Source organism: Nanorana parkeri, unplaced genomic scaffold (genome assembly GCF_000935625.1).
Source record: "Nanorana parkeri isolate BGI_ZX_2015 unplaced genomic scaffold, ASM93562v1 scaffold570, whole genome shotgun sequence".
Classification (NCBI taxonomy): domain Eukaryota; kingdom Metazoa; phylum Chordata; class Amphibia; order Anura; family Dicroglossidae; genus Nanorana; species Nanorana parkeri.
This window is the reverse complement of record NW_017306838.1, coordinates 557,316-579,115: the sequence shown is the minus strand read 5'-3', so window position 1 is coordinate 579,115 and position 21,800 is coordinate 557,316. Positions and strand designations below refer to the sequence as shown.

The window sequence follows — 21,800 nt, the reverse complement described above, 5'->3', positions numbered from 1 at the left end:
CCCCCCAAGCCAGCCATCACCCACAGACTCCTCAACCTTACCTACATCCAGGCTGCAGCACCTCTCCTTGGCGGCCAGTGGAGGGGAGGGGTCACAGGAGAGCGTCCTCACTCATGCTGACCCACATACCAGGAGCGGACGGGGAGGGGGCGGGTACAGCTGGCTATACCCGAATGGTCAGTCCGCCACTGGTGGTGCATTGAACTCAACAGCACCGCAGCCGAGCCCCCTGCCCCCAGTGTGATCGCCGGCACCCAAACGTGTGACACATTAGTGCTCGCGTTCTGGTCCAGTATAATCTGCACAAAATAGTGCATGCAGCATTTTTGCAGATCGCACTGGACCAGAAAATGCAGGCACTAATGTGTTACATAATTAAATGTTGAAGAAAAAAATATATAATAAAAGAAGAGGGCTTCACTAACCTGAACTCCCTCCTCCACCGGTATGAGCCTCCTCCTTGCCCTCCTCCGATGCCACCGATGGCTGCTGCGGCGTCGCTGGCTGGCTGCCCTCCAGTCTCCACCATACGCCGGTCGGGCGCGCTCTCTCCTCTCTCTGCAGGAGAGGACATAGGAAGAGGCGGAAGTAGTTCCGCCAGCACTAGAGGGAGAAGCCACGCCAGCGGCCAGAGGACCCGTCGCGCGGCTTCTCTCCTCTCTGACGGAGGGGGGTTGCGGCGGAATTGCCGCCTGGTACAGGACAGATGCCTGGTCATTGTCAGTTTTGCTGCAGCAGGTTCTATACATCGTACAAATGCGCCACTATACAGGCAGTTTAAGGGGACCCCCAGGCACGTTCTTTTATATTTCATTAAAAAAATGGGTAATTTGTTGTGTTTTGGGGCATTTAATTAAATTTGTCACTAAATTTTGGGGTTTAATAAGGAGTTGCGCTAATATTGCGCAACATAAAAATTTTCAACTACCACCATTTTATTCTATAGGGTCTTGGCATTCAGAAAATATATAATGTTGGGGGGTTTTACGTCATTTTCAGGCCTAAAATGTGGAATATAACATGGGTGCAAAAATGGAAAAAAGGGCCTCAGTCATGAAGGGGTTAAAGGAATTTTTCATCTTTATTGTTTCACTTTAACTGATGTTAAAATCACTGCTCCTTTAAAAATGGTATTTTTAAAAAGTGTTATCATTGATACATGTCCCCCAGGGCAGTACCTGGATCCACATACCTTTTATATGGCCAATAACTTGCATATAAGCCGTCAAAATGGGTACATTGGATTTTCCGAGTTCTGGTCCCATAGACTTTTATGGAGATTGAAGTTCGAGTTAGAACTTTTTCCATGTTCGAAAGTTCAAGTTAGAATCGAAATCAGGTGTGTTCAGCCCATGACTAATCCCAAAGTGCTCCCGGTGCCATCTTTTCCCCAGGTAAGCGACACATACACAGGACATCCACATGATGTAAAAGAAAAACGTGATTCATCAGACCAGGCCATCTTCTTCCATGGTCCGGTTCTGAAGCTCACATGCCCATCATAGGTGCTTTTGGTGGTTGGCACGGGTCAGCATGGGCACCCTGACTGGTCTGCGGCTATGCAGCCCAATACGCAAAAAAACTGCGATGCACTGTGTGCTCAGACACCTTTCTATCAGAACCAGCATTAACTTTTTCAGCAATTTGAGCTACAGGAACTATTCTATTGGATTGGACTACACAGGCCAGCCTTTGCTCCCTATGTGCATCAAGGAGCCTTGGTCGCCTATGACTGTCACCAGTTCACTGGTTTTCTGTCCTTGAACCACTTTTGGTAGCGTCTGACCACTGCAGACCCAGAGCATCCCAGTTTTGTAGTTTCTCCGACTCAGTCATCTAGCCATAACAATTTGGCTCTTGTCAAAGTCACTCAAATACTTACACTTGCCCATTTTGTTATTAACCTATAACCAAATTTCAGATTACGTCAACCAGCTAAGTAATCATTTCTTACAGTTCACTCCGCACATCCTCAATGCTGCGCTGCCTGATTGTGTTAAAAGGGAAACTGTAAAGGAGAAATATGGGAGCTGACCTTGTTTTACCTGGATACCTGATATGAGACACATGCATGTCCCAGGTCAGTAATGCATCAAGTAGAAAAAGGAAAAATGAGTATGACAGGCTTGAATCCTGAACCTTCAAAAACAAAAAATAGGTCAGCAATGACAGCTTCAATATTTCTATCCTTAAAGGTTAATTTTCAAGATCTATTTTTGTGACTGTAATGTAAGCCTCTTTATGACAAAATCTGGATCTTGGGTTACCTTTTCCTTTTCCTCTTAACCTAAATGCCAGAAATAGAGGATTCATAGCTGGATCAGAGACGACAAAATACATATAAAAGAAAGAAATAAGGAAATAAATAAAAGAAAATTGAATTTTTATTTAAAAAACAAAAAGGATAATACAAACTTAGAAATCTATTACTTTCACTAATAACTGCAATATTTCTCTACAGAAGCTAGCTTGTTAGCTAAGCTCAGGAGACCAAACCATACCGAAACCAAATTACGTTAATCAGTGGGTGACCAGAATATATTTATGCTGCTGCAGTTCAAAATTAAAACAAAAAACTCAACACGTACAAATGCAAGTAAGAGTGTTACATTATAACATGAAGCAGCTCACTGTTTAATTATCACATTAAAGTGGAACTTTCACTAACTTTACAAGTCTGCTTGAATAATAATCTTGACATTTAACAATATACAACAGTATAATTTTTCAAAAAAGCGGTACCTTTTACCATTAAAAAGCAATCATTGAGAAAGTGACTTTGCCTAGACACATTTCACAGGGCAAAACATCCTAAATGAGCACTACATGGCAGTGTATACAAAGAAAATACCTGCTTGCTTAATTTTCAACACAATTTACAGTAACAAACTTTCCAGTCTATATAGTATGACCCAACAAGTTCACACAATGACATAGAAAAGTAGAAACAACAAGCTACCTCAAAAGTGCAATGCTGTCTAAATTAAAAGAATATATAACAATCAATGAAGATGTACTCTCTTACTTAAATACATGGAAGTTATTGTCAAATTAAAAATCCTACAGTGAAAACAGCTAACTTTAAAATGTCTAAACTTTAACATACACCTGTCAAGAGAGTGCTAACACCCTGCTGAATATGCCAGGGGCTTGGTTGTTATGCTGCCCCACTGGCTTTACTACATCTACAAGACACTGATCCAGTAAAATAGGCAGATCAAGAAAGCTTGAGAAAAGGTTAAAAAGTCCCAACTTCATGTCAGGACAGTATGATGGCCAGGCAACGGGCATTTTTGAGGGGAAGTCAGCATTGGCAGCTCCTATGTACCTTTCATTAAAGATTTACTTTAAAAGGGAAATTATGCAAGGAATAAAGGAGTGAACATCTGTAATATTCACATATAGGCAGGTTTTGCATTGCTCTAGATCTTCAAGCAATAAAGCTCACACCAAGATAAGACGGTTAAAGTCTTGAATCTATATAGGTGTTCTCAGAATGAGTGGTGAATCAGCAGCACTAAGGTGAAAGTTTATTGCACATGACAGTTGACTCTTTCATACAACACTGACCAGAGTTTGATAAACCCTTCAAGTAACATGAGGTCACAATAATGACACGATGGGCTGGCTGCAGCCAACTGTGAACTTGTTCTCTCTCTTTAGACTACAGAGAAGAACTGTTAATTCTTGCAATGATAGGCAGTTGACACAACAGTTACAGTCAGCCACTATAGGGGGAAAAGGAGGATGCCATATTCTGCAAAACTGCAACAATCTTTTTGCAGTCTTGCTAGTAAGCCCAGTATTTCTAAATATACAATGTTAAATTATAGCAGTCCATATTTACAGACTTGAAAATGGTTAACAGATTACAAGATAATATTCAAAAGGTCAAAGGTCCCACTCCATTAAGCAAACATGTTGAAAAGTGGCAGTTTTCTTAGTGTTCAGTCCCTCCAGTCCTGAATCCTATTCTTTTTAGGTGTCAGTGGCTGCTACGGCTCCTCCTTGCTTTTCTTGTGCTTTGTCTTTATTTGCTGGTTGCGGCGGCTTTTCCTCTTTGTTTTTTTGCTGGTTGTGGCGGCTTTTCGTCTTTGTTTGCTGGTTGTGGCGGCTTTTCCTCTTTGTTTGCTGGTTGTGGCGGCTTTTCCTCTTTATTTCCTGTTTGTTGTGGCTTTATCTCTTTATTTCCTGTTTGTTGTGGTGTTTCTTCATTAGTGCCCTTGACTACCTCCTGCAGGTTATATTTCCTGAACAGAGTATAGTCCTTCACTACACTCAGGCAACAAACGCTTTTGATAATTTCAACCACAATCGTATACTCTGGGTTACTGAGGTCCACCTTGTTCTCTGGGTTTAAGTTGCCAACAATTCCTGAAGCAAGAAAAAAAAAAAGTTATCGGTCAGCGAACAAATGGCAGGTGGAGCTGGGAGCTCAGTTAGAATTGTCCCCATAGGAGGTCACAAGAGATATAAGTAGCTAGGCCAAAAGTGCTTTACTGTACATGAATTTACATGCAGCTTATAAGCAAGACAAAGGCAGCTTCCACCAGAAATCTGTTTAGCTTGAAGGACCTAGCATGTACTTCACATGTACATGATGCACATCCTTCCCTGCTGGGCACACACTCACAGGGGTAACTGCCAAAAACCTTCTGTCAGCTGAGGCCAAGGTCTCAGTTAATGTGTATCAGAGCTGCTGTCTGCAGCACCGACACGGGTGCTTCAGCAATGTTAAACAAAAAAAAACATAAAAAGCATACTGTGACAAACAGTCTCCAAGGACCCCAAGGGGTCTCCAAGGGGTAGTCATGGATGGCATCATAGATGGTGGATGTACCACCCAGGCTGTGGCACTTTTTCTGCTAAAGGCTCCACTGGCTAAAATAAGGCTAGGTTCACACTGTTGTGCTGTGTTAGTATGCATGTTAGCATGCAACATGCATTTTGTGCTTAGGTGTGCATCAGTGCCACTAATTCTTAACGGCACCCTAGCACAACCTGGCAACAGACCTGGACTACAGCACTCCATGAAGCACAGCAAAGCACCCCTGTGCACTATGGTGAAAATAGTACATGCATTTTTTGGGCACAGTGAAAAGCACATTACTGCGTGTGTGTTTTTGCACAGTATATGCGTGTACCCTTGTGATAAGGTACCCTGACAGGATACATAGACAAGTCTTGGACCTTCTTGCAGATACAGCAGTGGAGCAATATAGCCTTGTCTAATACCCATTCCAGTCTATCTGAACAAGAAAAGCACAGCATAATATAAATTAGTTTAACCCTGTGCTTCTGTACCTGTAAGCATGTTCAGAAGCGAGGAATAGCAACACTGTATAAAGCAACAGAGCCCCGATTGGTTTACAATCCTGATTATACTCCCCCCCAGTCTAGGTAGAGGTTTACAGTAGGCAACTATCAAGGCAAAGTAACAGGTTTTTTTTTTAATATATCTATTTTTATATATATCTGCATGTAGTTTGAAAATTCCTCTTTGTTGTACTATGGAAAAGTCAACAATTATTCCTGAACCTCTCATTAAAAACAATGGGATTGTCAATGGACAGTCTGCAGTCCAATCTAATAGAGAACAGGGTATTTCAAGGTGGCTTTGCAATGGCCAATCTAACCAGCATCTGACAAGAACCTAAAAAAAAACTCTCTAAAACTTGAAATCTCATGAAATTTTTTTTTTTTATCTGCATTTCAATTAATGGTCATTTTGGAGAACAATACCTGCCAAGTCCTTGATGACGTCATCCCGATTCATATGATTGTTGTTTCTTGCTTTATACACTATCTGAAAGGTGCCTTTGTTGGGAGCCTTGAACCAAGGCTCAAAGAAAGTCTCTGCGTACTTCTTCAGATCTTCAGGAAAAGCTTTGCATGTGCCGGTGACTGGCAGCATACGGAGGATCACACGTGTTTTCTTCTTCTTTGTGGTGTACATGTCCTTTAATATGTGGTGCACCAACTTTTCAGGCTCTACAACATGACACAGCATCACAGAAAGCAATAAATAGTTATGCACGCTCAAGTTTTCAGTTTGTTTTTTTCTTTGTATCACAATAAAAAATATTTTGCATCTTCAAAGTTGTAGACATGTTGTGTAAATCAAATTATATATAAAAAAATAGGTACCTCGGCTTATATTCGGGACGGCTTATACTCGAGTATATACGGTAACATAATTTACCATTTAAGTACCATTTTGTAATACCCCTTCAGTGCCAGGACATTTTTCACCTTTCAGCAGTGTGATAGTTTGACTGACAATTACTTTGGGATGTAAACACTGTACCTAAATAAGTTTTATACCATTTTGTTAGACAGATAGAGCTTTCTTTTGGTGGTAATTCATATCTGCAGGGTTCTTTATTTTTACTACAAAAAGGGGAAAAGTCCAAACATTTTGAAAAAAAATCAAATCTGTTTTAACTACGTTCAGTTACAATAAAAATTTACAAAATCCCCGAAATGACCCCTTTTTGGGAAGTAAATGATAATCTAATTTTTTTGGCCACAAATTTTGCGGAAATAAGGAAACATGCTGGTAAATGGGGTTTAATCATTTCGCTTGGTTTGGGTGCACTAGATACATCATTTTACAGGTCATACAGAAGGATCGAGAGGTGAGGGTTAATGAGCAGGTCACACACAGTGTGCTAGGATAGAGATTAGGGGGGTTAATGTGCAGGATAAGGGAGGCGAAGAGTTAATTTACAGATCACAATATAAAGTCAGGCAGATGCATAGAAGAGGTGGGGTGAAAAAAAAAGGTCTCACAATGGAAATGAATTAATGGATGAATGGCTACTGCTGACTTATTCAGTTATTCCCTATGTATGAATTACTGATGCCTCAACTTCCTCTGTTGTAAGAGAAAGGAAGGAGGAATATAAACACTAGCATGTGATCACTGTGATTGGTCATCACAGCAATCACATGGTACCGAGCCATCTAATGATGGAAGGAAAGAATGGCCGCCTGCTAGTCTTTTCTCCAGTGATGTTTTTAAATGGTGGCGGGGAAATAACAGTGCCCAAATCTGCCATTTAAAAATGGATAGTAGAAAAGAGGATAAGTTAGAAAAAAAATTCCCAGCAATGCCATAGCTGCCCTCAGGCTCTCCCAGAGGAATGCAACATAATGGCACCCATGGCATTGTAAATGCAGAAACCCAAGACAAAAGGATTTTGAGCGGAACACTACTACATTCAAGCAGGGCAGCCCTCAGAAATTTTGGGGCCCATTACATGGCTTTAGGCCGGGCCCCCCGCCCCCCCCCCCGGACAAGGGGCTTAGTGACGTGCTGGACGCAGGGCTTAGTGAAGCGCTGGACACAGGACCCACCTGAAAGTGACCCTGCAGAGCCCACCATAGATCCTGCACAGCCCATCTGAGACTGTGTATGGTTGGCTCTGAAGGGGTCTCAAGTGGGCTGGTCAAAGGCTGCATCCCTCCCCTCCCTCCTTTCCTTCCTTCCTAGCTCCTCACTTAGACGTCACTTCCGGCCAGTCCGACATCAGACGAGCAGCATCGCTGATGGGGCCCCAGCTTGTCTCAAAGCCGCTGGAGCGGCAATGCTGGGGCCCTGCGCTGCTAGGGCCAGGCCTCCGCCTCCTCGCCCTTCACCGTCAGCCGATAGTCATGTAAGGGACACGGGCGGGCCCCCCAGGCCCCTTACATGAGTATCGGCCGTACCCCCCTGATGGCTGCCCTGCATTCAAGGCACAGGTTTGCTTTGAGTGCTGTATTAGAAAGGGCTGAAATCTTACCAACATTCAGAGTCTTTATGAAGACGACATTATTGGCTCCACTCTCCACTGACTGAAACCTGCGTAGATTTTTCTCTGTTGATGTGCGAATCTGATCAACTTCTTTTTTCAATGCTGCTTCAACGTCATCATCATCCTCCTCACTGCCTGATGCCAAGTCATCCTTTTCACCTAACTGGATGAAAAGAAACATATTTCTTCTTACCATGGCCAATATTTGTAGAGACTCACTGGATGAAAAGTTTTCAGGACAGCGCAAAATTACAAACATGCCAATTTTTTGCTGTTGCATGACTGCAACCCTACTTTCTCCATCAACAGAAATATACAAATCAAATACAGCAGGTAACAGAAAGAGGAACAAAGTGCAGCTACCAATATGTTTTAAATTAAATTATTGTTTGCTATTCTTAAAAGTGACACTAAGCGGTTAAATATTTAAGAAAACGCATTCAAGTACCTTAACTAGTAATAATACTGTAATTTATTTGTGTATCACTCGGATGTAGATCCTCAAATCATCTCCGAATTCACAATAACACTGTCCTTCCTTCTACAGGGTGGCTACTTTTGTTCCCCATGGTCCCTGTGTGTGTTGTAAAGTAGCTACCGCTCCAAGCTCACTCCCGTGATGGACTACAATCCTCAGTACAAATTAGTAAAATAAACATGAGATTGTAGTCCCTCAGGGGAGCAAGTTTGGAGCAGTGGCTACTTTTAACAAGCAGTAAAAAAGCTTGAACACAAGCCATTCCTGGCCAATCTAGATGCTGGTACTGTAAAAAAAAATAATTAATGCAAGACTCTAAAGTTGGATTTCATTTGGTTTCTAACAGCTTAGAAACACCTGCTATTTGTTTACATTTCATTGCTGCAGAATGTGATGGGCTACAATCTCACGTTTAGCTTACTAATTTGTATCAAGATCGCAATCCACCGCTTGGAGAGGTGGCTACTTTACAACACACACAGGGACCATGGGGAACAAAAGTAGTCACCCTCCAGAAGGAAGGACAGTGTCAGCACCAATTCACCGATTGGTTAGTATGGGTAACGGCTCCAATTTTGATAACTCCCATGCATTTTAATGTAAAAGTGCCCGGTACAGCATTGTTCATTAACAATGAATGGCACCGCAGCGCATATTACAATGTGACACGCCCATTTTGACATGCTGTGCCAACATGTCCTCCGCCTCCTCGCCCTTCACCGTCAGCCGATAGTCATGTAAGGGACACGGGCGGGCCCCCCAGGCCCCTTACATGAGTATCGGCCGTACCCCCCTGATGGCTGCCCTGCATTCAAGGCACAGGTTTGCTTTGAGTGCTGTATTAGAAAGGGCTGAAATCTTACCAACATTCAGAGTCTTTATGAAGACGACATTATTGGCTCCACTCTCCACTGACTGAAACCTGCGTAGATTTTTCTCTGTTGATGTGCGAATCTGATCAACTTCTTTTTTCAATGCTGCTTCAACGTCATCATCATCCTCCTCACTGCCTGATGCCAAGTCATCCTTTTCACCTAACTGGATGAAAAGAAACATATTTCTTCTTACCATGGCCAATATTTGTAGAGACTCACTGGATGAAAAGTTTTCAGGACAGCGCAAAATTACAAACATGCCAATTTTTTGCTGTTGCATGACTGCAACCCTACTTTCTCCATCAACAGAAATATACAAATCAAATACAGCAGGTAACAGAAAGAGGAACAAAGTGCAGCTACCAATATGTTTTAAATTAAATTATTGTTTGCTATTCTTAAAAGTGACACTAAGCGGTTAAATATTTAAGAAAACGCATTCAAGTACCTTAACTAGTAATAATACTGTAATTTATTTGTGTATCACTCGGATGTAGATCCTCAAATCATCTCCGAATTCACAATAACACTGTCCTTCCTTCTACAGGGTGGCTACTTTTGTTCCCCATGGTCCCTGTGTGTGTTGTAAAGTAGCTACCGCTCCAAGCTCACTCCCGTGATGGACTACAATCCTCAGTACAAATTAGTAAAATAAACATGAGATTGTAGTCCCTCAGGGGAGCAAGTTTGGAGCAGTGGCTACTTTTAACAAGCAGTAAAAAAGCTTGAACACAAGCCATTCCTGGCCAATCTAGATGCTGGTACTGTAAAAAAAAATAATTAATGCAAGACTCTAAAGTTGGATTTCATTTGGTTTCTAACAGCTTAGAAACACCTGCTATTTGTTTACATTTCATTGCTGCAGAATGTGATGGGCTACAATCTCACGTTTAGCTTACTAATTTGTATCAAGATCGCAATCCACCGCTTGGAGAGGTGGCTACTTTACAACACACACAGGGACCATGGGGAACAAAAGTAGTCACCCTCCAGAAGGAAGGACAGTGTCAGCACCAATTCACCGATTGGTTAGTATGGGTAACGGCTCCAATTTTGATAACTCCCATGCATTTTAATGTAAAAGTGCCCGGTACAGCATTGTTCATTAACAATGAATGGCACCGCAGCGCATATTACAATGTGACACGCCCATTTTGACATGCTGTGCCAACATGTGTCTTTGTGTAGGTTACTAAAGTACAGAGACATAAACAGGGGCTAAAACCTCTAATTAAACCCCGGCAAACCAAAGTCTGCAAACAACAGACCTAAGTTATATCTACACATACAGCAGCCAGTCACCTCTAACATTTCCCCACTCCATACAAATCCACAATTTTAAAAAAAAATGACAGGAGTTGGATGAGACATGTCATGTGATGGCAGTGTGTTGTCACCCACCTTCTCAGCCCCATACAGCAGCTCCCCGTACTCGTTCAGCAGGCTGTAGGCTTCTCCCACACACTTCCTCTCGTTCATGTTGCAGGTGATGAGGATGCCTTGCATGCCCACCTCCAGCTGCCTGCCGCCCTTGTGCCGCTTGGCACTGCCCACATACTGAGTCTTTCCCCTCTTCTTGCCTTTCTGCACCTCAGAACTCATCTTGGACCTCCACACCGACCACTACAATCACTCACGTGTCGCACCGGCGCCTACGTCTGACGTCACTACAGAGCGACTCTGTATTGGAATTGCCACGCTGTTGTGGTTGGCTCTGCTGTGATCGCATTCTATAGAACAGCAGCTGTGACAAGTATAGACTCCGAGCTGACAACAATGACATGGAGCTTTGTAAGGCAATAGTGCCTTGCTGGGATTACAGTAGACAGAAACACAGTCTAATTTCATGTGGTGTTTAACTTGTTAAAGTGGAACTTAACTCAGAAAGTGATTATTAGCTATTTTTGGGGGGACATTAAGAAGTGTTATTTGTGCCTAGGCAGTACCCTGAAAACCCCGAATTTTTAGGCTAAGTTCACACCTAGGCGATTTATCACGCGGATTGAGTCAGATTCGCATTGAAGTCAATAGAGGCTGTTCGCACCTTTGTGGTTTGTGGCGCGGATGAAATCGCCTGTTGCGCAGAAAGGTGCAGGAGCTATTTTCAGGCGGTTGTCGCATGGTTTGCGTCCTATAGGCATCTCTATGCGTTGCAAACGAAAACGCGCGACACCCGCCAAAAACAGCTTGATCGCCTAAGTGTGAACCTAGCCTTATCAAGACCAGCCTGTCTCAGCTAGGGTGCCTCGAAATGTTCACACTTAAGAGCCATGTCTCTGATGTGAATGGGGGTTCTTGATGTAAAGGGGACTGTGATGTGAAAGTGGGGATTCTGATGTAAACGAGAAAACCTATTTTTTGTGTGTTTTTGCACGGGCGTTCCCTTCTTCAAATCCATACCAGGCACCTATTTCGGATAAGGGTCTGGAATGGATTTTGTAGGGACCCCGTGTTGTTTTGACATTTTAGACTGGTATGCCTCAAGATTTTGCATACTTTCAAAAGGTGCCATGACTGAGAAACACTGGTTTAGATTTCATCCTGAAAAATAGCAGTGTACTTTCCACCAATGTAGCATGATAGTAGAACTAAAGCCTCAAACTTTTTGGCAGCATTGGATCTTTACAGGCAGGTTGAATGAAGAACAATATCTCTTAAATTTAAGTGCAGAAACACTTACAATTTGCTGATTACAAGCACAGCCTCATGGATTCCGTGCAATGTTTCCCCAAACTTCTGGTCGGCGTGCAATTGTGACTAGCACACAGTCCACTGATCCTCCCCTTGGGACTACATGTCACATAATTTAATTCTCCACCATGCATGTGCACCCCTTTAAGCCCTCTAGCTTTCTGTGCCACACATGCACACCTCTTTAAATCCTCTGGCTTTGTGTGCCATGGAAGCACACCCCTTCAAGCTCTCTGGCTTTCTGTGTCAGACATTCACAACCTTTGGAGCACTGTGGCTTCCTGTGCAGCGCATGCACGCCCCTTCAAATCCTCTGGCTTCCTGTGCAGCGCATGCACGTCCCTTCTAGTCCTCTTGCTTTCTGTTCTGCATATGTGTGCCCCTTCTAGTCCTCTCTGGCTTGTTGGCATAGGCAGCATCCCAACGTAGGCTTGGAGCCTCTCTCCCGAGAGCATGCACAAAAGGGTGGCTCCATAGCACCCCGCAAATTAACTGAGCCACCCAAGAAGAGGAAACCTGGGACAGAACCATGGACCGACTCAATCAAGAAGAACGGTAGGCTTTAAAAAAAAAAAAGCAGCAGGCAAGTTAAGTGCCGATGTCAGCTGCTATAATTGTTTTAAAAAAATTAATAACACATGAAATTGTGCATGCATGCTTCATCAAAGGGAAATAGTAAAAACCGGAGGTTCCCAAAGTTGCCCATAGGTTATGCTTTAAAAGTCTCTAAAGCTTATCACTTTAGAATTTACAGTGAATTATGTCCGTAGAGTTAGTGGTCTCAGCAGTTTTCATACACTAGTGCACCTGACTTGTGTTTGTACATGTATGTGTACACTGGGGTGGAAGGCTTTAAACCATTTTTTAAAAAACTTTTTTTTAAACTTTATTACTATCACATAGTGGGTTCACAAGCTCCCCATGTTATAGCACATTGAAGGTGAAAGGTCCTCTTTAAGGAGATATTAGCGGTCTGTTAAACCCCTAATGTCACCTTTGCACTCCAATGAAGGTAATCAAGCACTGCTCACTCATTCTTCACTACTTCCACTGTCCCAGAATAACCTGCTTCAACGTTAGCCAGCCGTTTCCTGCTCACTGATTTTGACCTTTATTCCTCCCCTGTGTGAAGAGTTTGGCTCTTATGCTGCTACTTTATGATTAGTCAGTTTTGTGAATGGATGGATACATTTTATATGTGGGAAGCACGTCCAGTCTTATCTGTGTGGCTATGACCATATAATTTAATGACTTTGTCATTATGCAAAGATCAGTAACAACCATTTGTAAGTCCAAAGATGAACTGTTCCGCTAGATGTCATACCCTACACACTCCTCTCCTACAAATATTTCCACCATGATACCTAACACACTCTTTTCCTGCACATACTGCCTGCCGTCATACCCTCCACACTCCTTTCCTGCACATACTCCTTTCCTGCACATACCGTCTGCCTTCATACCCTCCGCACTCCTTTCCTGCACATACAGCTTGCTGTCCTATTCTCCCCACTCCTTTCCTGCACATACCACCTGTTGTCCTACACTCCACATTCCTTTCCTGCACATACTATCTGCCTTCATACCCTCCACACTCCTTTCCTGCACTTACTGCCTGCTAACCTACACTTCACACTTCTTTCATTGCACATACTGTCTGTCTTCATACCCTCCACACGCCTATCCTGCACATACTGCCTGCTGCCTTACCCTCCGCACTCCTTTCCTGTATATACCGCCTGCTGTCCTACCCTCCACACTCCTTTCCTGCACATACTGTCTGCCTTCATACCCTCCACACTCCTTTCCTGCACATACTGCCTGCTGCTTTACCCTCCGCACTCCTTTCCTGTACATACTGCCAGCTGTCCTACTCTCCACACTCCTTTCCTGCACATACTGCCTGCTGTCCTATGCTCCACACTCCTTTCCTGCACATACTGCCTGCTGTCCTATGCTCCACACTCCTTTCCTGCACATACTGCCTGCTGCTTTACCCTCCGCACTCCTTTCCTGTACATACTGCCAGCTGTCCTACTCTCCACACTCCTTTCCTGCACATACTGCCTGCTGTCCTATGCTCCACACTCCTTTCCTGCACATACTGCCTGCTGTCTTATGCTCCGCACTCTTTTCCTGCACATACTGCCTGAGGTCCTACGCTCCACACTCCTGCCCTGCACATACTGTCTGTTGTCCTACACTCAGTGGCGACTCTAGGTACAATATATAGGGGGGCACATAAGATACCACAGTCAAAATGGGGGGGCACTAATAATTTTCACCACTAAAAAAAACTAAAGAACTATATGAATAAGATTACAAAATACGAGAGTAATGCGGTATGCGGTGATACCTTTTTATTGTACTAACCTAATACTTAGAAGACGAGCTTTCAAGAGTTTTTCTTTCTTCCTCAGGTATTGCTTCAGACTTGAGAAAGAGGAAAACTCTCACAAGCTTTTCAATTTCAGCAAACACCAGGGCTGTGTAAATAACCACCTATAGCGAGAGAGGACTACAAACCGCAGCAATACATTATACAGAAAAGCAGAATACCACCAGTAACCTAGGGGGGGCAATTGCCCCCCTTGCCCCCCTGTAGAGACTAAACTCCTTTCCTGCAAATACTGTTTTCCTTCATACCCTCCACACTCCAGTCCTTTCCTGCACATACTGCCTGCTATCATGCCCTCCACACTCCTCTCCTGCACATACTGCATGCTGTTCTACGCTCCACACTCCCTTCCTGCACATACTGCCTGCTGTCCTACATTCCACACTCCTTTCCAGCACTTACTGTCTGCCTCCATACCTTCCACACTCCTCTCCTGCAAATACAGCCTGCTGTTCTACACTTCACACTCCTTTCCTGCACATACTGTCTGCCTCTATACCTTCCACACTCCTCTCCTGCAAATACTGCCTGCTGTCCTACACTTCACACTCCTTTCCTGCACATACTGTCTGCCTCCATACCTCCCACACTCCTCTCCTGCAAATACTGCCTGCTGTCCTACACTTCACACTCCTTTCCTGCACATACTGTCTGTCTTCATACCCTCCACAGTTCGTTCCTGCACATACTGCCTGCTATCCTACCCTCCACACTCCTTTCCTGCACATACTGCCTGTTGTCCTACCCTCCACACTCCTTTCCTGCACATACTGCCTGCTGTCCTACCCTCCACACTCCTTTCCTGTACATACTGCCTGCCTTCATACCCTCCACACTGCTTTCCTGCACATACTGTTTGCCTTCATACCCTCCACATTCCTCTCCTGCACATACTGCCTGCTATCATACCCTCCACACTTATTTCCTGCACATATTGCCGCTGTCCTAAGCTTCACTCTCCTTTCCTGCACACACTGCCTGCTGTCCTACGCTCCACTTTCCTTTCCTGCATACACGGCCTGTTGTCCTACACTCCACACTCCTTTCCTGCACATACTGTCGGCCTTCCTACCCTCCACACTCCTTTCCTGCACATACTGTCGGCCTTCCTACCCTCCACACTCCTTTCCTGCACATACTGCCTTCTGTCCTACACTTCACACTCCTTTTCTGCTCATACTATCTGCCATCATACCCTCCACACTCCTTTCCTGCACATACTGCCTGCTGTCCTACCCTCCACACTCCTTTCCTGCACATACCTCCCCCTGTCATATGCGCTGCACTCCTTTCCACATACTACCTTCTGTAATTCTATTAACATTGTTTTACTGTAGATATCCTCCCGAAGACACTGCTTTAGCTTTGTTTATTAAATCCCCAACGTTACCATTCTGGAACTGACATACTTTTGATCATTATTAAAATGCTTGATAATTGTTTTTCTTTTGTTTTTGTTTTAAACAATGTTACACCTCGATTATAAAAAAGACACTTCATAACTACAGTCCCAGAATCTCAATTCAAGGGACAGAAAAACTAAGGTCACAGTATTGGCTGCTTTTACAAGCCCTTTGAATTCCACAGATGGCAAACACATGTAAAAATGAAAACCACAGTCCATAAAGACACCAGCAGAACAAAAATAGCAACAATTGGATTTAACCCTTTCTCTACCAGAGCGTTTATTGCATACATGTTATAATGTTAGGCCTTCAAAATACTTAAAACCTGACAGAATTACAGTATATATTTCCTGAAAGCAGAGACCCTGTAGAATAAAATGGTGGCAGTTGAAAATTTCTATGTGGCATTATATTGGTGCAACTTTTATTTTTACTTTATCACACCCAAAATTTCAGTTAAAAAATACACAAGATACTTTTAGTGAACAATACACAATATAAAACCCAATTTGTTTTAATGTATAAAAGATAAAGTTGTGCTAAGTAAATAGACACCCAACATGCCCAGCTCAAAAATTGCATGCACCCATGAAATGGTGAGAACATACGGTAAGCAAAGTTGTCCTTAGGGGATGCTTAAGCCTATCAAATTCATCATTTTAGAGTTAACCATGAACATTGGCCCTAGAATTATTGCTGTCACTCTGGCGCATGCGGCAATACCTAACATGTGTAGTGCAAGTGACGGTTTCTTACATAGGCGCACCAGACACGTGTTTGTGTTAGTATGGGGGTGTTTTCCCTTGTTAGTGTCATTAATGTAAATTAAGAAAATACATGTGCAGTTTTTCTTCCCAAAACCAAAAAGGTGAACTCCTTTGGTAAGTATCCGTCACAACCTGAATTTACATTTCTTCCTACTACAGAAAACTTTGGAATTGATTACACATTTACAGCAAGTGTTAGGACAGTAAATGCCAGAAAATTCAGGGTAAAACAGGATGTAGGAAGTCGGCTAAGGTAAAGCTAACATCATGATGTTTTCAGGGACGAAAGTGTGCTTCCCAAACAACTTTGCCTGGAAAAGAAATTGGTTCACTCATAGTCATTAAAAGGAACTCAATACAGAGAATGCCCCCCTCTCCTTGAGACAGTTACGGGAATATGGCTACACACCCAGCAGTTCAAGTAGCTCAAAGCATTGTTGGTCCATGGAGTTTGGCCAATAGCTGGAAAGAAAAACAAGGTAATAAAGACATCCATTCTTCATCCGATGGGAGGCTCACTTGCGGCAGAACCAGATAAAATACTAGCAGCCAGCTGGGCTTAAGCAATACTGCTAAAAGGCAGCACATAACAGCAACAAACAACTCCCTGTTAAAAGGCTCTATCCAGTTTAGGGAGTTGCTTTCTCCTCTCTGGGTAGTAGTCTGGTCGCAGTTGAGCTTTTTCCATTTGGACCACCAACCCCAATATGGGGCTGTATAGCTGCAGACTGGTCAGGGTGTCGGTATCCACTGCCAAAAGTGCTTACAATGGCCACATGAGCATCAGAACTGGACCACGGGGCAATGAAAGAAGGTGGCCTGGTCTGATGAATCAAATCTTTTACATCATGTGGATGGCTGGGTGTGTGTGTCGCTTACCTGGGGAAGAGATGGCACCAGGATGCACTATGGGAAAAAAGCAAGCCGGCAGTGGCTGTGAGATGCTTTGGGCAATGTTCTGCTGGGAAATCTTGGGTCCTGCCATTCATATAGATGTTACTTTGACACATACCACCTACCTAAACATTATTGCTGACCAAGTACACCCCTTCATGGAACAGTATTCCGTGATGGCAGTGGCATGTTTCAGCAGGATAATGTGCCCTACCACACTGCAAAAATGGTTCAAGAATGGTTTCAGAAACGCAACAACAAGTTTGAGGTGTTGACTTGGCCTCACAAATTTTCCAGATCTCAAGCCAATCGAGCATCTGTGGGATGTGCTGGAAAAACATGCAGTCCCCATCTCACAACTTACAGGACTTAACGGATCTGCTACTGAGGGCTTGGTGCCAGATACCACAGCATACCTTCAGAGGTCTAGTGGAGTGCATGCCTCGACGGGTCTGTTTTGAAGGCAAAAGGGGAACCTACTCAATATTAGGCAGGTGGTTGGTGTATTGTTTCCTAACAAACCAGTCAGCTGACAAACTGCAGGTAGTGGCAAGCTACCATAAGTCATATGCCTGGTGTGTGTGGGCAGTCGGCAAGGTGAAAGTGTGCCAGTACTACAGCTCACAGGATAGCGTGGCGAATATCAGAAGCATGTAGGAATTACCTTGCTGCTTCACAACCCTTAGGGCCTATTGATTTTTGAATGAGGTTCGGCGAAGGTGGGTGTTGTTTCAGCGCATCTCACGCTTGGCTTTTTCTTACTTTATTTGGAGTGTACAATCCACTCATGTTTATGCACAGTAGCACAGTGCGCTACAATGTGGTGACCTCCAGTGCCATCTAGTGCGCTGCGAAAAAATTGCAAAACGGTTGTTTTCTATTTGCCCTAGCAGTGACTGGTGATGATCAGTTGCTAAAAAATGTAATTTGAACCCTGCTGGCGTGAACCAACCTTTTAGGGTACACCAGACAGTATGGAAGATTTGTATCCATCTGTGTGTGTCTAGCCAGCTAGATGCTTCCAGCCGTAGTTTTGCCTGGCTGTAATAACTGTTTCACAGCCTTGTTTTACCTCCCCAAATGAATCTCTTTCCCCATTCCTCCTGCACCAATCAAGGATCACACTCTAGTTAGCAACTCATCATGGGCGTGATCCCATGACAGCGCATTTTGGCACTTAGCTCCGGGAGCCCAGAATCTGCAGGACACTGGGATTTTGTTGACATCCTTAGAGTAACACTCAGTTCAGGACACTTCTGGGTATAAGTTTGGATTTACATGTATCTTAACTCTATCGCAACCACTGACGTACATACCCTGTTTCCCCGAAAATAAGACCTACCCCGAAAATAAGACCTAGTACTATTTTTGGGAATTGCTAAAATATAAGACCTACCCCGAAAATAAGACCTAGTTGTGACCATTCCCAGGGTCGGTGGTGGCATAAGGGGGAATTTGAAGAGCCGCAGGAGAGAATCAGCGGTACCAACGAAGCCAGCGCTAGAGGAAGCGAGGTGGCACCGCAGGGAGCAGAGCTGCATAAGCCGATGCCTCCTCTATAGTGCCGGCTCCTGTCACAGACGGAGTGATGCCAAATGCACTCCGCCTGTGAGGAACCAATAGTGAAAGTGCGCTTCGCTCATTCTGGCCAGCGATTAGTTAGCAAATTGCTCTTGGAAAGGTATGGCGCCCCTGATATTTTTGTACATGAATAAGTGTGGTTTGTTGTACATTTAAAAAAAACAAAATAAGACCTACCCCGAAAATAAGACCTAGTGTGTTTTTTTGAGCCAAAAAAAGTATAAGACAGTGTCTTATTTTCGGTGAAACACGGTAGTACGTCATTTGCAGAACATCCCTGTAAACAGAAGCTGCCACCACAACTCTGTTTACCTTTGTAAAATCAGCTGCCAGGTCATTTCTATGGGCCAGCAAAATGTCGATTATATCATATGTGCAAAAAACTGGAAATAAAAAGGCCTTGGCAGCGAAAGGGTCCTTTTGGGGTTAATATACACCTTTAGCCCAAATCACATTTCCAGCAAATACATTTTTCCTTTTCCCATTCTGAATAGTTCCTAATGACTTGGCTATAAAAGAGAGATAGGTTTTACTCTATACATAACATAATCTTAGGTTTTAGCAGTCATTTCACTTTGCACATGAAGCATGTAGTTAATAATACTTCCTCTTGGTTTATAACTGAGCGCTCTACTCTGGCCTCTCCCACAGTGACAATTCACAAACATACTTTGAACTGAGTCAGGGAAGTGAAGACGGATCATATATCTATGATCCTGGCATCTGCTCTGTGAGTATTCACATTTATGTGACCTGCTTTCTCTAAACTTTGAATCTCAGACGTTGCTTATGTTTCTTTTAATTGCTCCGGGAATCTGTAATAAAATGCAGACAGAGATCTGTAATCAGCAGGGAACAATACCACCACACAAAATATGTTTAACAATGCAAAGAGCAATGCACTGGAACCCACAACAACCAATCTTCTTGTGTTGTTCTGACTACTCTAAACTTGTGAAAGGTGAAATATGTGATTTGTACTTCTGGGGAAATAAGAATGAAAACAAACTTGAATAGATCTAATACAGTTTATAAGGGTGTAAACAAAATGGGCTTACAGTCAAGCTTTATGTCTAGCTGGAGCCGTATTCACAAGACAGGAATTCAATGTGTTGTTTCTGTGTAGTAAATAAAAGGCGAGGACCTGCATGCACAATCCAACTGCCCTCAGGGTAGAGTTCAGCACTTACGCTGCATTTACTGCTCAGTTTACACATGTGTGTTCAGAGTCAAAGCACTGCAACAAATATATCTACATGCTTTGTGTAAAATTCAGTCTATGGGCACCTATGTTGTACATTGCCCCCCTCCACCTGTGGACCCTTCACCTGGAGAGCGATTTGACGGCTGACAACATAGCTGGTTAATGTTCTTCTGCCGTCAGAATCTGTATGATTCCAGCATTACTTTGCAAGCATGGAGCAGCTAGGCTCACAAGTCACCACCATGAATTAGTAGGGAAACAATGGCAGGCAAAATATTTTTTCCAACCTTCTTATAACAATCAGAAAGCCCAGTAGAAAAATCCTTCCACGAGATTCTTTTATTTGTTTCCTTCCTTTTCATTATTAAGTTATAAGGTTCTATAGTTCAAACTGGAGTTTTCTATTTATTCCTATGAAAAATCCAGCAGAAGGCATATGGCCACACTGAGCCTCTTTTATCATTGAATAATATAAAGTGGACCTTGCACTAACAAGCAAGGTCCACTTAATGAGTCAGGAGTCCTCCTCCATATAAAATGTAGAATAAGGTAAAACAATAACATTCTGAGGAAAAAGTTAGTAAAAAGAATAACCTTTCCCCCCGACTTCAGTACTTCAGTGTGTGATGTCATTATCCTTCTGGGGAATGCTTAGAACCCTAAGGGCTTGATCACACCAATTGCGGTGCGTTCCAGAGCGGTAGCTGCTGGAACGCACCGCATTCGCTCACAAAACTTCCCCCGCGTTCTGGTGCGGGAGGTGGCGTGGCGGTGCATTGAAGTCAATGGCATGGGGGGGGGGGGGCATGGCTGCGGCGCCATTTACTTCAATGCATCGCCACGTCCCCTCCAACCCCAGAACGCAGGGGGGAAGTTTTGTGAGCAATTGCGGTGCGTTACAGCAGCTACATCTCTGGAACGCATCGCAATTGGTGTGAACATGCCCTGAGAGTATTTTATTTTGTCATGAAGACTACTTTTGAATAATATCCAGTCCTTGTAAGGTGGCCAAATTCTACCTGTTTCTAGGTATAAAAAAATTATTGTTCAGTAACATTTGAACATTCAGTCATAAATGTTGTACCTTTTTCTAAATGCAGTTAAAATCAATAACACTGATCCACTGGACTGTTTTTTTTTTTGTAAAGCTCTTAAACCTAAATTCCATTTCATGTCACCAAGCAAAAGAAAAGGCCAAGAAAGAATTCAAGAGAAAAAGTGACATGAACTAACTAGTTGTAAGCTAAATATGTAACTAAGTTAAACATTCTCTCAATGTATTATCAGTTTTAAAAAGTGTCCAGTAGATTAAAAATAAACTAGTCTCTGCCTGATCTAGTGAACTAGAAAAACTGTGAAAGCTGTGAATGTGGAACACCTGCCAAAACATTTTATTTGTTTTTATTTTCGTTTAGAATTTTTTGGTTTTGATTAGATTGGGGAAGGGTCTGAATTACTGTCAAATTTTGATTGTTCTTTTTATCCTCATTGGGAAGATTTCCCCTCACTTCTTGTTACGTTGACCGCACAGGTAGAAAGGGGAACCTCCTTAGCAGGGATTCAAGCAGCAATAAAAAAAAAAACTGCTAGGTAACCTCTGCCTATGCATTTGTTTATCATATGCTGTGATTAAATTTCCCAGATGGGTGACAGATTTACTGTAAAATATTGCCAAAGTCTCTAATTGTAATGTTATTTATTAGGGCTAGC

The 21,800-nt window shown here is 43.1% G+C and overlaps 2 protein-coding genes across 2 annotated transcripts in view; both read right to left on the bottom strand.

The window, feature by feature from the left end:
- Positions 1-390, bottom strand: part of PDILT (protein disulfide isomerase like, testis expressed) — a gene marked incomplete at its 5' end in the record, with an annotated part of 33,042 nt that extends 32,652 nt beyond the window's left edge. Inside the window, 1 exon segment of the mRNA XM_018562286.1 lies at positions 372-390. Coding sequence (XP_018417788.1) covers positions 372-390 — 19 coding nt within the window.
- Positions 391-4,030: 3,640 nt separating this feature from the next.
- Positions 4,031-10,804, bottom strand: THUMPD1 (THUMP domain containing 1). Its single transcript, XM_018562284.1, has 5 exons — positions 10,551-10,804; positions 9,272-9,312; positions 7,785-7,927; positions 5,743-5,991; positions 4,031-4,374 (listed from the first exon to the last, which is right to left on the bottom strand). The coding sequence occupies exons 1-5, from the start codon at positions 10,749-10,751 to the stop codon at positions 4,031-4,033; spliced, it is 978 nt and encodes a 325-aa protein (XP_018417786.1). The 5' UTR covers positions 10,752-10,804.
- Between the last annotated feature and the right edge of the window lie 10,996 nt (positions 10,805-21,800).

Excerpts from the sequence above, each read along its gene's own strand:
- THUMPD1 (XM_018562284.1), bottom strand. The coding sequence starts at position 10,751 with ATGAGTTCTGAGGTGCAGAAAGGCAAGAAGAGGGGAAAGACTCAGTAT. Across the intron at positions 7,928-9,271 it reads GCATCAGGCAGTGAGGAGGA|TGAGGAGGATGATGATGACG; the intron begins TGATGATGACGT and ends GGCATCAGGCAG. Across the intron at positions 4,375-5,742 it reads CGTCATCAAGGACTTGGCAG|GAATTGTTGGCAACTTAAAC; the intron begins GTATTGTTCTCC and ends TTCTTGCTTCAG.